The sequence below is a fragment of the Leptidea sinapis genome, chromosome 14 (genome assembly GCF_905404315.1).
Source record: "Leptidea sinapis chromosome 14, ilLepSina1.1, whole genome shotgun sequence".
NCBI lineage: Eukaryota > Metazoa > Arthropoda > Insecta > Lepidoptera > Pieridae > Leptidea > Leptidea sinapis.
Window position 1 is genome coordinate 6511827 of NC_066278.1, and position 13022 is coordinate 6524848.

General features: G+C 35.0%; 1 protein-coding gene across 2 annotated transcripts; it reads right to left on the reverse strand.

Moving 5' to 3' along the window:
- Positions 1–1699: 1699 nt before the first annotated feature.
- LOC126968119 (neuronal acetylcholine receptor subunit alpha-5-like) lies at positions 1700–12822 on the reverse strand. Of its 2 annotated transcripts, none has more exons than XM_050812934.1 (12): positions 12687–12822; positions 10525–10731; positions 9933–10064; positions 8701–8874; positions 8429–8619; positions 7866–7972; positions 6028–6159; positions 5044–5146; positions 4314–4509; positions 3624–3770; positions 3033–3107; positions 1700–1934 (listed from the first exon to the last, which is right to left on the reverse strand). In XM_050812934.1, the coding sequence occupies exons 1-12, from the start codon at positions 12763–12765 to the stop codon at positions 1885–1887; spliced, it is 1593 nt and encodes a 530-aa protein (XP_050668891.1). In that variant the 5' UTR covers positions 12766–12822; the 3' UTR covers positions 1700–1884. The 2 variants fall into 2 exon arrangements, with proteins under 2 accessions (XP_050668891.1, XP_050668890.1); XM_050812933.1 differs by having other exon boundaries at positions 2947–3107.
- Between the last annotated feature and the right edge of the window lie 200 nt (positions 12823–13022).

Consider the following 13022-nt stretch of genomic DNA (forward strand, 5'->3'; position numbering starts at 1 on the left):
ACCTATATTATTTTTAATTTAAATTCCTCCGCGCGGTAATGGTCTATGTTCGGCGCTGAATTTAAATTAAACATAATAGCGGCATCGCCTATTAATGACAATGTATAAAATAAAATATTTTTTTATACAACAATTAATATCATCATCAATTGCATAGATCATCGTCCAAAATTTTTTTTTTCCGATAGTGATAGAAAGCGTTCGAATATGTTAAATGTTCAAATTTCGGCATTCAGCCTCTAAACGAGTTTTAAACATTTCTGCGTCCGGTTTTTAGGAGTTGTAAACTAGTCGACACCTGTAAGCTAAGTTTTAAATTGGATGGCTTAGGTTCAAAGGTGAAAGTGGCGTTTAGGTAATCAAACACGAACGTATTTGAGAGCTGAATGTTAATATTCGAAAATATTATTATGAATGATTTTTAATTAAGGACTTCTTTTATTTTAAAGGAAACTTTTTGGCATGCTGATTTAAATTAGCCAAGTAGAAAATACTGCCATAAATATAAGATCTAGAGAGTTTGGACTGTATTTGACGCAAAAAACCATTCACCAGTGGGAGGCTCCTTTGCACAGGAGGCCGGCTAGATTATGGGTACCATAACGGCGCTCGTATTTCTGCCGTGAAGCAGTAACGTGTAAACATTATTGTGTTACGTTCTTAAGGGCGCCGCAGCTAGTGAAATTACTGGGCAAATGAGACTTACCTCAACTTATGTCTCAAGTTTGCTAACCGCTATCAATTTTGGAGACAAAAGTAGCCATGAAAATTATCCCGAGTGGTAGCGATGAGATTAACAGATTTTTTATTTGTTTGCATTCTTGCTTTTGAGTAAGAATCAGATAAATGATAAAGCGACTATAATTTGTATTTTATATTTGACTAGGTATAGACATAAGATATTAACAAAATTGAATTTAAAATTTCAATTCCAGAAACATTATCTTCTGATCATAGATACTAAAAAAGTACATACAAGTTTCATTTTAGCTTTAACAGTAGTTATTTTATTATTTAGCAAAACATTAACCAAAAAAAAGCAAGAGCTCTAAAGAAGTAATTTTAACATTTTTCATTTTGTAATATCATAAATAGATTAATTGGAAATAAATATATACCTATTGCTACTAAAAATACGTACAGCATAAGTCCAAAAATACAAAATGCGCTGTTTAGTAATAAAACTGTTTATAAAACGCCATTAAGCTAGTGTTGTATTATCAAAAATTATATTTATAAAAACAAACCTGTCAGTCTTTTTTCTTTACTCGTGAGGCCTTCTTCATTTTTATGATCTCCAGCTTTTTTTTAATCTTAATATTTTGAAGTTAATAGCTCCACGCGTTCATAACAGAAAGTAACTAACTAGACGGACGGACAAACTGACAAGTTGACAGTTAGAGAGCGAAGTGGTAATATGGTTTGTTCTGTACGTACCAGTGGGAAGCTCCTTTGCACAGGATGCCGGCTAGATTATGGGTATCAAAACGGCGTCTATTTCAGCCGTGAAGCAGTAATGTTTAAGCATTATGGTATTTCTGTCTGAAGGGCGCCTTAGCTAGTGAAATTACTGGCAAATGAGACTTAAAATCTTATGTCTCAAGGTGACGAGCGCAATTGTTCAAGTAGGGGGTAGCTCATAAATCCCTGGTTGTTAGTATCCCGTTAAATATTGACAGTGTTAATAAAAAAACAAATGTTATATCATGATATAGTCTTTATTTTCAAAAATGTAAGCCCAACATAACCGCAAACGTAATAGAGTAAACAACGAACATAGTCTTGTCGAACACAATAGCTAAATCCTTGCAACTCGAGTGTTCCGCTGTTTCGTCATTCAAATCCTCGTTCCTTGAAGATACTAAATCCGATTCAGTGTCCTCATCATCGCGCCTTGAAAATCCTTCGTTTATTGTCTCGTAGATTCTGCACGCCTTAAACAATATTTCAATTCAAATTCAAACATTCAAACAAGTGAAATTACTGGGTAAATGAGACTTAACGTCTTATGTCTCAAAGTGACGAGCACCACTGTAGTGCCGCTCCGAATTGTGTTGGGCAGGGCGTATCAATTACCATAAGCTGAACGTCTCGTCCCTTATTTTCATTAAAAAAACATTGTTATTCAAAATTATATTTGAAAATTACATTTTATAAATCTAAATTCACCCTTTCTAACTTCCTTAGGTAAAAATAAATTGAAAAATTATTTTTAAACAATTTGATATCCCTCACTTCTGGGATTAATTATACAAATTAAATTTGTTACCAAAATTTATGGGCGATGCGGGACTCGAACCCGCGACCTCTCGGGTTCCGTCCGAGCGCTCTTCCCTACCGATCCAACCGCTCGAGTATGCATGGGTCGTAAGTTTTGGTATATCTTGTTCAACTCTCGGACGTAGCCCGAGAAGTCGCGGGTTCGAGTGCCGCATTTGATTTGAACCTCTCGCTCAAAATACGCTCAGTAGACGTCGAGTAGCGAAAAATAACCCCTAAGTAAATGAAACATCGGAAATATATAAACAATTTTTTATGCCTAATTTTGATTCGTAATAAGTCCTCAGATTTACTTTTATTTACAATAAATATGAAACTAAAGGAATTGTAAACGAAATATGAATGAATGAATAAAAAAAACACGCGAGCTTACTTTAGTTGAGATAAGATTCCTTTCTTCGGAAATTCTCTTCTTCAGAAAATAAACATGATAGTTTCATAATCGTGAAATTTTTAACGTTATGTGAATGAATAAAAAAACACGCGAGTGTGAGAGTGCTTAAATACCATAAAAGTCCGGCTATGCTGAATATTTTTGCACTAGAAAATAATATAAAGAAGTACGATGAAAACGAGGTTTAAACATTACGTGGTCATTTTGCTACGTATAAGGTCGTTTTATGATATGTTACAGTAGACATTTTATTTTGATAAAAACCAACTTACCTTTAAAACAGGTAATCCAAATATGTAACGAACATATTGTGCTCTAAGAAGCTTCTGCACTAGACTATTATTGGAGAAAACTTTACCTACTGACGTCATCAGTATCGTCTGGATCAAAAGCGCCAATAATACACCACACAGTAGCACAGTATACAAAAGAACTGAAATATATATACAGTAAGTTAAATTAAATCTTTTTTGGATATAAACAAGGTTGGGTTTTCCGTGCTATTGAAAAAAACATGCCTATGAAATATTATAACATCTACTCAAAGGCCGGCAATGCTACAGCAATTTCTCTTATTGCAAGACATACAGACGGTATAGTAAGGTTAAATTATACACCTAAGGTTAAATTATAGGTCAGAGTCCATTTCCTCGAACCGTTATAATCTAGAGACTGGAGGTCTCTCTGAAGCGGGGTACTCCCAATTCAAAGGCCGGCAACGCATCTCTTGACCCCTGGTGTTGCGAATGTTTATGGTCTGTTGCCTTACCCCTTCCCATCACGTTAACCTCTTGCCCTTTTGCCCCCTCTTGTAAAAGTATGTATTCCTTAATATTGGTCAATAAGTAATCATTAATTGTAGTTTGATAGCTACCGTATCAACAGACATATTTTTGTATTTTCGGCGAGGTTTAATATAATGTTTAAAAAATATAAAACAAAAACTTACGAACAGTAGGTATTGTATGGCTGGGAACTAGATTATCGATAAAGCACATGCCAATACATATAATGATGCTACAGCACGAGTAGAACCAAATACGACTCAAACACACTGGCTCGCTGTAGAATGATAACAGCACGAATGTCATTAATACTGAAAACAAAATAATTAACAATATTCACAATAACGAAAATATTAATATAATATAAACTGTACGATAACCCGAATGGACTGTATAGATAGGTAATAATAAAAAATTGGTGATTCGAATGAAAACCTGTCGGTCAATGCTAAACAGGCAATGGTAAACAGAAATTTTCTACTTTGGAAGTTTACTGGAACTCCCACTTAATTGCTGTACTTTGGTTTCCTCGGAGGTGCAGGGCACACAGTTGTCACGGACAAGAGTAACACAATGGCTTGGCGCGAGATATCCGCCATTACGTTAAAAAGAAGACGAAGGTAGTCAGAAGTCTTCCTTCTGACTACCCTCTACTACAACCACTTTAAACCAAACCTTGCAATGACCGAACATAAACAGTAATTGTAATGAAATCGATGATGTACTACCGCCAAAATTGAATCATGACCCTTGAATTTTTTTGGTACATTGTTAATATTAGTACTGTAAATTAATCTATAAGGTATGAAATTAATTTTAAAAAACTGTTTTTATTTTCATCCTGTTTAACTTACTCAGTAAAGGTGTATAAAACGCTATATTATACGCAGTGGCATGTCTTTTAATATTTATCTTGATGATGTATCGGTCGCTTTGATGAGTTTTATTGCTCGCTGTTGGGTAGATGCTGTTCCACACGTCTCCAAGAACGACGTACTCTCTCTTTTCCAGCTCCCAAGCACCTTGAAACACTTCATCTACATCTGCAAACTGTAATTTTTCATTGGATTTTCTTCGGTTTACGCGAGACATCCGATTGTGGATTCGTCTTCTATAATTTGTCTCGACGTACTTCCAAAAATAAAGTTACCGAAATAGCCCAACAATTGATTGTGAAACTGAAGTGAGAGTGGGCAGTGCACATAGTTCGACGGACAGATGGCCGTTGGGGCAGTAAAGACCTCGTATGGCGACCACGTAGAATCCATAGGTTGTAAGGTGGTCAATTAAATAATTAAGAGATTAAAAGGAATATACATAGGAACAATAGTTTATCGCTCCAATGAAATTAATTTAATACGAATTTCTGCCACCCAAAATTATTCGAGTAACAACACACAACAAAACTAAAAATATATAAGTACCTACAAGTCTATTGTTTGGTTGATGTCGGTGTACAATTCTATCAATATTGTGCATAACTTCGTAAAAACCTTCTTTGAAAACAGGAAATTGATGATCACACATATTATCTAGATAAAGACGTGTACTTCAACAAGAAAGTTTAATTTGTTCAACACTTACAGCATTTATTTCTTGATCACCAGTTAACTTTTGTATGTCTATTTTATCATGTGCCTCCCACGGTTGTATCACGATTGAACACTCGTACACATCTCGAGGCCATCTATGTACATCAATAAATATATTACGCAAAATATCAATAAGTTTGTATGAAATTGATATATTTATTCTGATCTATCAATTCCTAAGAGATGAGTGATAAGAGAGATTAAATTCTAGATGCTATTGAATTCATTAAATTAGCAAAAGCTAAAGGAGACAGCAACAAATAGAAATAATTAAATCCGCTACCTTGAGGCACATTAAGACTGACTTACGGCCGTTTTCAATAACCTTTCTATCCTTAGTTTAACTAACTAGAGGTAGACAAATCTATTCTTCTACGCTTACTTACATTTCAATAACCTATCGACAGAGAGCATTTGACTATAACTAATAATATAACTATATTGGATATAGCTATGGATAGATAAAATCTTGTCATTAAACGGTGATAGCAATATATCCGTAACTAGAGATACGGTATTGAAAACGTATGTAAAAAATTACAGCTTTTACAAGCTCATATTATATAGTGCAGGTCGTTGTTCACGGTTATTGCTCGAAACCAAAACCTACTGGAGTTCCATAAGGCTGAGTGCTATCTCCTACCCTGTTTCTTCTGCATATCAATAAGTTGATCACCTTCAACATGCATTGTTATGCAGGGGACAGTGCTGGAGATGCTGTTTAAACAAGCCATGTTGGTCTCTCTCGAGAAAGAGAGAGTACCGGAAGAAACTTGTGTCTCCTATCGAGTCTTCTCTTGAGAAGGTCATGGAATTGGTAACGCTGAACCTTGATTAATTTATCTCATAGGCGAGTCAAATTTGCGTGTTATCTAAAAAAAACCGCACAACACCGCTTCATTCAAATTCAAATATTTTTATTCAAAATAGGATATTCACTTATTGAACGTCCAACGGTTTGGGAAGTAATATTTACCTGGTATATGTGGTATTATAATCATAGCACCAAGTATGAACCACAGTCTGCAGATGAAACGTTGCTTCACCGCTGTTTACCATCGTTATCATCTCAGGGCTCTTTGCCTCAATCATTCCCGGGGAGTCTGAACTGTAAATGACAAATCAAATCAAATCAAAACATTTTTATTTGCAGGATAAAGTAATAATATAGTGCTGTTGGCTGATTTAATTAACAGATGCTAATAATAATAATACTTAATAATGATAGAATACAAACTCAGTCTACGTTTTAAATTCTGTTACAATTATATACCACTAGCTTTTACTTTCGACGTCGTCCGAATGCAATAGATACTTTGGGCAGCAATGTTTATTTTTTTAATATTCTCACTTTGCAAATAATACACATAGAATCTGCTGTGGTTAATACATTTTTATAAGCTACAAACTTTAGAACTTTCGTCCCCTTTTTCATCCCCACACAGGTGTACATTTTAAAAACGCAAGAACAAACATTTATTTATTTTTATCAAGTGCCTAAATATAAAGTTTCATGGTGCTATCTTTGATAATGATGAACTTCCGCCTTTATTTTAACCCCACCAAGACTTTATTTGCCATAAAAGGTAGCCTATGTCCTTTCACAAGCTCGTGTCTATCTATGTACTTAATTTCATCAAAACCGGTGCAGTGGTTAAGGCGTGAAAGCGTAACAAACAAACTGACATTCACATTTATAATATTAGTAGGGATACTATACTAAAATTTCCATTATAAATTGCATTGCATCATTTTTCGCATACAATGTAATTAAACTATAATACGTGATGTAAGTTATGTAGGTATGTATTTAAACAGTAATCAATTTTGTTTTTCAGATGGGTTGAAGGGATGACCTTAATGGTAAACTGACCTCCATAACCGTGTTAATCTGATATGAGTCTTTAGGCAAAGTAAAGGTTAATTCTTCAAACCATTACGTTATGAAAGTGTTTGTAGTTTAATCGTAACTTGCGTACTTTATTGAAGTGATGCTTCAATTTAACTTATGGTTAATCTAAGTAATTAAAAAGTTTATGTTTTTATAATAAGAAAATGAGTTTTGACTCAAGGTTAACCCTTTAATAGTTAAGATCCATTAAATTTATTAATAATTAATTAGATATCATTGAGTTAACTTGCTGTGTATTAATTTCTTACCTTGACATAAATTAATAGTGTACAATGTATTTTTTGATCTATTGATAGTAATAATTATAAATATATTTTGAAGTGAAAACTTCTTTAGCAGCGTTGACCACTTTTCTTGGGATGAGTATAAAATATAAAACTCGCGTCAGCACACGTGGCCTGATCGAAACATCATAAGACAGTCGTTGAAATTATGGATGAAAGTTGTTGTTCTAAGAGATTTACCTTTTAATGTAGAATAATTGTAATAGTTCTGAAGTGTTAAATTTTTTATGTAATATAAATTGTCATTAATATGTGCGATAGCATAATAATTGAATATTGTATTTAACCACATAAATGCTAGTACTTTTAATCTGATAAATAAAGCATTCGCGCAAGCAAATTTATGCGAAATTTTTCCTTAACCATTCCAAAATATTCAAAAATGCACAACGTTAATGTTTCAAGTTTTCACCACTCCCGGAGTCTAACCCGTATTTTTTATATCAATGGTATAATAAGTATATATTGTAGACCACCCCTGATAATGATTTTATTAGAAATCACTAAAATTTTAAATTTAAAGGCAATAATTTCATGATAAAGGGAGGCCTTAGCAGGTCAACAAATAGAACTTTAAGCTACTTTATTTCAATTTTTTATTAATTAAGAAGCTTTTACTTGAAAACATGAAATTCCGGGGTCCAAATTTGTCCTTGTCGAAGAGAAATTGTACTAGTTCCATTAAATTTACTGGGATTCCAAGCCATGCTGTTGTCTGTCCATTTCTGAAAAAAATAACTTAATGGTAGTATTTGACTAGGAATCAATGTCCAATCCAGTGGGAGGCTCCTTTGCACCGGATGCCGGCTAGATAATGGGTACCATAAGGGCACCTATTTCTGCCGTGTAGCAATAATGTGTAAGTATTACTGTGTTTCGGTCTGAAGGACGCCGTAGCTAGTGAAATTACTCGGCAAATGAGACTTAACATCTTACGTCTCAAGGTGACGAGCGCAATTGTAGTGTGACTCAGAATTGTGGTTTTTTCAAAAACCCTGAGCGGCACTGCATTGTAATTGACAGGACATATCAATTACGATCAGCTGAACGTCCTGCTCGTCTCGTCCGTTATTTTCATAAAAAAATATATCGTTTTGATAGACGATGGACACACGGATAACAAAACGATCATTTAAGGGTTCTTTTTAGAGTGCAACCCTGAAAACGTATCTTTAACTCACCAAAACTAAAGCAATTCCCGTTGACAATTTAGACTCAAATGCATCATAGGCTACACTTGTGATTTTGATTCGCATGCTGACCGTCATACGATGTTCTGGTGGCAACAACGGTTCCTTTCCCTGAAGTAATATCCGTTTCAGTCTATCCGAGTTTGATAATCTTGCTTCAACACGCTTTGTGTCCGGTGGTTCTGTGAACAACATGCAAGAGTTTTATTATACTGTGATATTTGATCAAGTTAGTCAAATAAGTGTTTAAATAAAATTAATACTTTCGGAAAAAATTGAATGATTCTGTTCTACATTAGTTGGGCAATCATAGAGGAACTTCGCTTCAACACCACTCCAAGCTGCGAAACTGAAAAATTTCACTGTTATCGGGTCCGAGTCCAAATAGCTCAGAATCGGGAGGAGCTCGTTTTCTCTGCCGAATTCAATTAGACCATCTGAAACATATTTTATCAACTTCATATTTCATAAAATGTTATGCATTCAACATGACAGATATACCCAAAACATGAATTCATGTTACCATCCCTTAACATTTAACAGAAATGTTTTCGGTAAAACATAAATTGTGTTTTAGCTAAAAAAACTGAGACATCAAAGGGGAAATGTAAATAAAGAAAATGTTTTCTGATGCTACGCTGATAAAGATAATTTAATTTATATTTTTTTCTTCCACCACCAAACAAAGATCAAATCATGATCTATATTTAAATGTGAGATAACCGCGTTAGTAAAAAAAAGTACAAAATTTCATTTTTACAACACTTTTTCATTAACACTTTAGATTTTTGCGTAAAAGTTAAATTTTTATTTTATTTTAGTTAATCCGGCGTTAACACCATCTGTCTACAGCAAATACCACCTCCGAGGCAATAAATGGCGCTAAACTTCATAACGTCAACTATGACAAATACTATGGGGACTGCACATGAAATGATTTCACTCATTTTATCTGCAGACTTCCCTGAAAACAATAAGGCATAAAGGCATAAAAGGCATTTATTTTCTCAATATTGATTCCTTTAGAATTCTTATTGATGTCATTTCTTATACTACTAGATACTACTACCGCTTCGCAAACAAATGGCGCTCTGAGAGAGAAGGAGCGGCGCAAGAAACTCTCCCAGCATTCTTTTTTTATGCGCTCATTTCAATAAAAATATACAATATTGTACAGTCGCTATAAAATAATCACAATCTAGTCCCAGGCTAAGGTCTTGAAACATCGGGTTAAGTAAAATAAAATAAAAATGTAACTTTTACACAAAAATGTAATGTAAACCAGTTAGCAGTTACACGCGTTTTAATCCTTTAAAAGTGTTTTATTTAAATGTGTAACACTAGCTTAATCAAAGAAAATTCTATATAGGAACTTTATTAAAATAAAATTAGTAGGTATTTAAAACTAGACTTCTATATATTTAGACAAACATTCCACAGTAATATATGTGCAGTAAAGAAAAAATATGTACAGTTTCAATATTCGTTAACATACCTTCAGTAATTTTTATGTAAAAATCTCTGAAATCAATCGGCGACAACACTCCGATTGTTTTACTTGAGACTTTGGCGTTTCTTTTCAGGTTACGTCTGAGTTCTGTGAATCTGTTGCCTCCACCGCCAATTACTGGAAATAAACACTACGTTTATTATATTTTGAATATCAACGAAAAGTATATAAATATCATAAAACATATTTACAGGTAATGTTCATGTGGACTAGAACACGGAACAGAAAAAACTAGACTAGAAGCGAGAAGTGGAGCAATGTCATTTCTAATATACTAGATACTACTACCGCTTCGGAAAAAAATTGCGCTCTGAGAAAGAATAAGCGATGCAAGAACCTCTCAGAGCATTCTTTTTTGCGCTCTTTTTAATGAAATATATACTATTCTACTGTCATTGCTATTGCTATAAAATAATCAAAATCTATTCCCATTATATAAAAGTTTTTATAAAATATTTACCCTTAAAGCTATTATGTATCTTATGAAGCCTACTAGATTTAGTTACAAGAAATCAAAAAAATGTTATATGTATGGAAATCATGTCTCAAACTCAATATTAAAACAATATTTTGTTACCTATTTCGTAAACAGGGTCATTTGCAGTCGGCATAGGCACGGTAGATAGAAGTATATGTCCATTGCTGGCCGCTAGAATAGCGAGATGCAGTTCAAATATTACACTTGGGTCAGACGTATTCCGACGTCTCTGCAGTCCGCTAACTTTGAAGTACGTCTTGTAAGTGTATCCATATATGCACTGGTATTCCTTGCAGTGAAGGGCCGCTGAAAAATTTTTAACGATAGAACGATATTTGTGTAATAATATGATGTTAAAATGATTTAGTCTATGTAAATTTAGAATACAGTTTAATTTTTAGGTCCAATAGCGATGTGAAGATTGACTGAACAAAGAACCATGGGAGCTTGGACAGGTGCCGTCCCCTTTGAGGCCCAGGTCCCTAAGCCTAGCGTTAAATATCCCATGCCCCGTTAACAGTTGCGACTTATAATGGTCGGGATGCACCCACGTCGCCAGAAGTATATCCCCGACACATGGGAGGAAGCATTTGAGATCACCACCTGCTCCTGGCTCCTGCCACATGATGACCACCTCGGAGTGGATATCCTTCTTCATAATTGCGAGCTCCTGATTTACCCTTTCGGCGCTGGTCGCTTCTATCTTGCCCGCGCGATACAATTGATCGATAGATCGGCTGGAAGCATCCCTCCTAAAACTGGCAGTGCGGCCGTACTCGTGGAGTGATACGCCTTGGTGAGCAGCACCAAGGACGTTCGCTGTATCCTTAGCAACTGGCTAGACACCACGTACAGGAACGACATGTCCCCCTGTACAAGACTGGTCTACACTGACAAAGAAATAAACGACGTGGTGGTACCCCTTGTCTAGCCGGCATCCTGTGCAAAGAAGCCTCCCACTGGTAAATGCCGTATCTGCCCAGATCCACCAGCCAAGGAAGCTAGCTTCTAGCTAGTTTGGATGTAGTGTAAAGAAAGTTTATTGTGGTATGTTGTGGGCGGTAAATTTAGCAACAAGCAACTGTTTTTCATTTTCTGATACGATTATCTTTAAAGAGCGCTAACTCTAACGTAAGTGTCTCTGTGATTCCTTCTTTGTTGCAAGGGGACATAAGTTTTTATAATATTATTCAGTGATTATTGTCATCTGTTAACGTGCATGCTCATTTGTTCTGATATTATTACCAAGGGCATATAAAATTAATAAAACTAATCAAAAATTAACATCATTAATTGAATGAATAAAGTTCGATAGCAAATGTTAAACGCTCAATTTCACAGAAAGTTTTGCACGAGTATCTCAAACTTTGCGAGCTCCAAGACTATTTAATAAATTTCTTAAGGCGATTGCTTTCAGAGTTTAATTATTTCTGTAACGACATTCGACCTTATAGATACTGATAATGATGCAACATTTGAAAAGGAGGTAAACCAATGAGATATTACCGTTCACATGTAGAAAATTACAAATCAATTAATACATCCTGCTCGATACAATACAGTGCCACTCAGGATTATTGAAAAACCCAAAATTCTGAGTTACACTACAACTGCGCTCGTCACCTTGAGACTTAATTCTTAAGAATTAAGTTTCTTTAAGTTTCTTAAGAATTAAGTCTCATTTGCCCTGTAATTTCACTAGCTACGGCGCCCTTCAGACCGAAACACAGTAATGCTTACACATTACTACTTCACGGCAGAAATAGGCGCCGTTGTGGTGCCCATAATCTAGCCGACATCCTATGCAAAGGTGCCTCCCACTTATGTCGGACAATTAGACTACAAAGGCTACTTGGACTCGCCGTTTAAAGCTCAGTACAAAATGTGTTATACCACTCTGAGAGACACTTGTGATTATATTATAAAGAAAGAAAAATAGAAAAGATAAGGATAGACGAGACGAGTTAGTCGTACAGCTAATGATAAATTAAATGCCTCGGATTTTTGAAACTATAAAGCGCTGGTAATTGAGCTCGTCACCTCGATTTAATAAGATGCTATTTATGTTCGTATCCGCCAATATTCTCTTGCGACACGAGAGGAATCAAAGGAGCGTTGCTGTGCGTTAAGGAAGGTGCAAGCGCTTTTTTGGAGGTACCCATAAAACTAACTAATTAACTTCTTTTTGCTCCTGTGATACAAATCTAACCGTGATCCCGTGCAAGGAAGTCTCCAACTAATAAAATCTTTAATTTACTCACTATGATAAGAAAACGAATAAGTTGATTCAAGCACATATCCACTAAACATCAACAATAACACTTTAAAAAACCACTTCATTATGTAAAACAAACAAAGAAAGCGCGATATTCTGTCCGCAACAAACACAAGTTCTGACTACAAAATGAGGATCAGGAAGTTGGTTGCTGTTGATAACAAACTGAATATAAACTAGCATCTGTTATGCGGATGCGTTCGCGTAAATTTTGTACATATGTGTGTTTGTGTGTTTGTGTGTATGTTGTGTGTGTGTGTTTTGTGTGTATGAGTGTGTGTTGTGTGTACATGTGTGTTGTTGTGTTTGTGAGTTTTTATTA

Bases quoted from the DNA above. Each gene is read 5' to 3' on its own strand.
- LOC126968119 (XM_050812933.1), bottom strand. From the start codon at position 12,765: ATGAAGTGGTTTTTTAAAGTGTTATTGTTGATGTTTAGTGGATATGTG. The intron at 8,875-9,932 runs GTATGTTAACGA...AATATGTTTCAG, and splicing joins TTACATAAAAATTACTGAAG to ATGGTCTAATTGAATTCGGC. The intron at 8,620-8,700 runs GTATTAATTTTA...TGTTGTTCACAG, and splicing joins TCATTCAATTTTTTCCGAAA to AACCACCGGACACAAAGCGT.